The following is a 4,050-nucleotide window of genomic DNA, read 5'->3' on the forward strand; positions in this document are numbered from 1 at the left end:
CTTGGGATTTTAAGACATTTCAAACTACCTGTTAATAGATTTCAGATGACTAAGCTAGAATTTAATTTTGGAGCAGACTAAAAATAGAGTTGGTTTTTTAAATAAACGGTAATGCACGTATGCTTTTTAAACGGTTTCACGGATGGCAGTATCACCACAAGCATTACTAATCAGCCCTCTGATTTTTAAGCACTAGTACTGACCAGAAAGAGCTTGCCTGCCGAAAAGCTGCTGCGAACCAGCCCCGTACCTATGTCCGCCGGCATTCCACGCATCTGTACGCGTTCCCATACCTCTTCCCGAAAGAACACCAGTTGTCTCGACCCCGCGCTACTTTACGTGGCCATATCCACCGCGCGCTGTTCATAGGAGGTGTAAAAGAGAATGTAGGCAGCCGAGGATTTCACAGATGACGCCGAGATCTCGGACACTTCGTGGTCATCGAACTTGAACCAGCGTTGTTTTACGGCGTTTTTGCAGTAGGCTGTGTAGTGCCCTCCGTCCAGCCCGCCATAATGGTTCTGTAAAGGAGAGCAGCAATGAACCGACAGCCTGGAAAGCTGCCGTTTATTTAGGGAAATAAAGCAGGGTGTGAGATTTTCTCTGTGTCATTAACTCAATCTGCACGGAGGCAGGCAGCCTGCAAACCTCGAGGAATCACACAGGCCGAGCCTCGGTGTCAAGAGCAGCTCAGCTTTGAAACGGGACGCGGTTACTCACCGACACCGAGAACAGGTTGTATCTCTTCACGTTATTCTTTGGACCAATAACATACTGTGAAAGGTCAAGAGTTTCCAATGGGAAATCTACTGAAGTTTGAAGCTTTTGCTTCCATCTTCCATCGTAGGAAAATCTAGAGGATTCAAAAGCATAGTGAAAAGTCACAGGTTGTTCACAAGCTATTTAAGAATATTACACGTGTGTGTTTTCTGGTACATGTCCTCAACTAAAGCCTTGGGCCCACGGTTTTGTTAACGCTTGCACGTGTGCTTCTCAGCACAGATGGAGAGAGATGACTTGAGAACGTGCTTCGTGAACTACAGCCTAATGAAGAGGCGTCAGGTGAAAATGAAATTCTTGCAGCGCTACACCCGGAAAAGACACAGACTGGTTTGGGTTGGAAGGGACCTTAAAGCCCATCCAGTTCCAACCCCCCTGCCATGGGCAGGGACACCTTCCACTAGACCAGGTTGCTCCAAGCCTCATCCAGCCGGGCCCAGACATGCAGAACTTTCTCTAATTAGAGACAATTAGCTGTTGCACTGGAGCAATCAACCTCCAGCAAAGCCTGGTCACTTCACCCTAACTCACTGTCACCCATCACCCCTTCTCTTACCGTTTCAAGTGCACAAGAAGAACAGGCGGTAACTTCCAAATTTCTATTTTTTTCAAAGAATCCCTCCGAGTTTTACAATGGCTACAGTAAAACCTGTTGTTATCAGTGAGCTTTTCCTCTTTGGAGAACAATCTAAGGCATTCCTAAAAGGAAACACAAGCACAGACTGTGAAGGGCGGGTGTTCACAAAAGCAGCAGCAGTTTGTTTCCTATGTGGTCGTTACGCTGCGTCAATTATCTGTGTGCTGTGTTTCACCAAAACGAGGAGAAGCGAGTCAAACCCACGTGCGAAAGCACATTTTACGGTATGTATTAACGAGTCCAAGTGCTTCAAAACATAGGATTTTCTTTAAAAACACAGAATATTTATACTACGACCTACAAAAGCAGGTATTATACGTCTTCTCTGCTACAGCAGCTTCAGTATTTCCATCCTGCTTCTAGTTTAAAGTGTTTCAGCAACGACTTACTCTTTTAAACTTTACAAGAATGAAAAAATAACGAAGACTCAGATCTGTTCAACATTCAGATTAGTGTAAATGAAGCTGGAACACTGCCCAATCCCTTCAGCAAGGGGCTGAGCAGATGCAACACCGTAACCAAGCCCCAGAGCAAGGTTTTGCCTTCAGGAACCGTTTCTCCCTGGTTGCACCCTACCTGCAGCGTGCATTTACTGGTGGACGCCAGCGGTAACGACAAATACATGAACGCCTCGAAGGTTCGGGACTTCTTGTGACACGTAAGACACTGCACTGTAGATTTGAACTGGCCTTGGAAGAGCGCCACGATGATGGACTCGTTGAGCTGTTTGTGTTTGCGCCAGGCCACTTCCGCTGCTTTGAAGTCGTCAAGGTGATCGTTGTTTTCTTCCTTGTATCTTTTCCTGTTGTCAGCCTGGGAAACAGAAGTTTAAATACCTTAGCCACATATTAACAGATGCAAAAGCAGGAAGAGGCAAGCACACTATTGAACGTTTGCCAGAATATTTAAACATGTCAGCGTTGCCATCCATTCCTTATCTCGTTAGGCCTCTTCCATGACTCCCCTCAGTAAATTAAATTCCTACTTTCATTCTGAATACTGGCATTTCCTCCTATCCAAGGTTCCAGACACACAGTCTTCTTATGAAATAAAGGAGTTTATTTCTCGTGATCACCTGGCAGATGTGTAACATGTTACCAGTGTACTGCTTACTTTGTTTAGGTCTTCATGCAAGCCATCCATCAGAAAGAGAAGCAATTCTTGGGAGTCCTGTTGGCTATATCCTGCAAACTGGTCGTTAATCTTCCCGATTGTAATTTTAAAGTCTTTTGGACTGATGCATTTATACTGTCCCGTCCATAAAGCTTTCATTATTACACCAAACTCTTCAGCCACTTCGCCTTTGTGCCCCAGGAAGTTTGACCTATACAATTCAACAGAAAAAAAACCCCACAATGCAGTGAGCCCTTCAAACAACTTTTAATATTACTGTTATTAATTCAAGTTGTTATCCCAATTTCCAAATAATTTATTAGAAATTATAATCTCTTTATAATTAGAAAAACTGGCTGTTAGAGTTAAGATTCTTGTCTGCTTTGGCACTGTAATTTGGTTCCCTGTTCAAGACTGGGCTGGTGGGTGGCACGGCTGTTTCCAGCTTGTTCTGTAAACTGCTTTTAACTGTTCTGTTGGCAGTGGAGTCTCCTAAACCCACCCACGTTTATGAGCGTGGAAAGCACAACCTAAGTTATGACTGTCCAGTAAAACCTACTTTGTCTGTTTCTGTGTGACACAGATCTTGAAAACATCAAGACTCTCACAGGTCAGCACCTGCCTATACTTAAAAACCACCAAGTGATTGGGGTTTTTTAATGAACAATTGTCAAGGCAGACTTTTTTTCCCCTTCAATTCTAAATTAAACGCTGAGAAGAGGTTTTTACCTGTTGATATCATCTTGAAAGTTTCTGTTGAAGTAATCCGCCAGGTGCGGTGCATTGCACAGACACTGTAATATGGAATTCATATAGCAAGTGTTCCCTAGATTCCGAAGTCCCGTGAGAGCTGGTCCCGATCCCCCAAACACAGGATTAAGATTCCGAATTTGGGATGCAGAGAGTCTTGATATTTCTGCTTTCGTGTAACAGGCTGGCCTGCAGGGAAGACATTCTTTTTTAGGAGTCTCAGACTTGGCAAGGCCATGCACATGAGCCAACGAACCACCCTCTGTCACGGGAAAGGAAACAGCCCAGCACAGGATGTCACCGAATGCCGGCACCAGAGGGATTCAAATCCTGCCACCGCAATAGCGAGAAATCCATCCTGTAACGAGGCCGAGTTACCGGCTCCATCAGTTACCTGTGGGGTCTTTCCTCAATTCCCAGATGAAAAATTAGCTGTTGATTTAAGGCAGCTTAAAAACTGAGAACTCTGCATCTCCCAAGTGGTCAGAAAACTGGCATTTCGTACGTTAACACGAATGCCACAACTTCAAAAGCAACTACTGCCCAATTACACTGGAACCTCTGAAATTCACATCAGAACGTAAGAATCACGTTGTTAATCAGAAGGTAACCGCTCTACACCTGAGCTTTTGGCAACGAAATTTAAGCCTCTCGTTCTCGCATCCTTTCAAACCCACTTAGCCAAGGTTACTGACACACCAAGTCCCAAAGCCATCCTACGGCAGGAGCGGCAGTGTGACGGATGGTGTGCTGGGTTCATCCAGGAAAGA

The 4,050-nt window shown here is 44.8% G+C and overlaps 1 protein-coding gene across 1 annotated transcript; it reads right to left on the reverse strand.

Moving 5' to 3' along the window:
- Positions 1-305: 305 nt before the first annotated feature.
- Positions 306-3,469, reverse strand: LOC104516741 (ubiquitin carboxyl-terminal hydrolase 8; the record flags this gene model as incomplete). Its single annotated transcript, XM_010161174.1, has 6 exons — positions 306-521; positions 721-853; positions 1,337-1,479; positions 1,994-2,230; positions 2,531-2,741; positions 3,260-3,469. Coding segments are annotated over 6 exons (1,120 nt in total), but the record flags the coding sequence as incomplete, so codon positions are not given.
- Between the last annotated feature and the right edge of the window lie 581 nt (positions 3,470-4,050).

The sequence above is a fragment of the Eurypyga helias genome, unplaced genomic scaffold, assembly GCF_000690775.1.
Source record: "Eurypyga helias isolate BGI_N326 unplaced genomic scaffold, ASM69077v1 scaffold11701, whole genome shotgun sequence".
NCBI lineage: Eukaryota > Metazoa > Chordata > Aves > Eurypygiformes > Eurypygidae > Eurypyga > Eurypyga helias.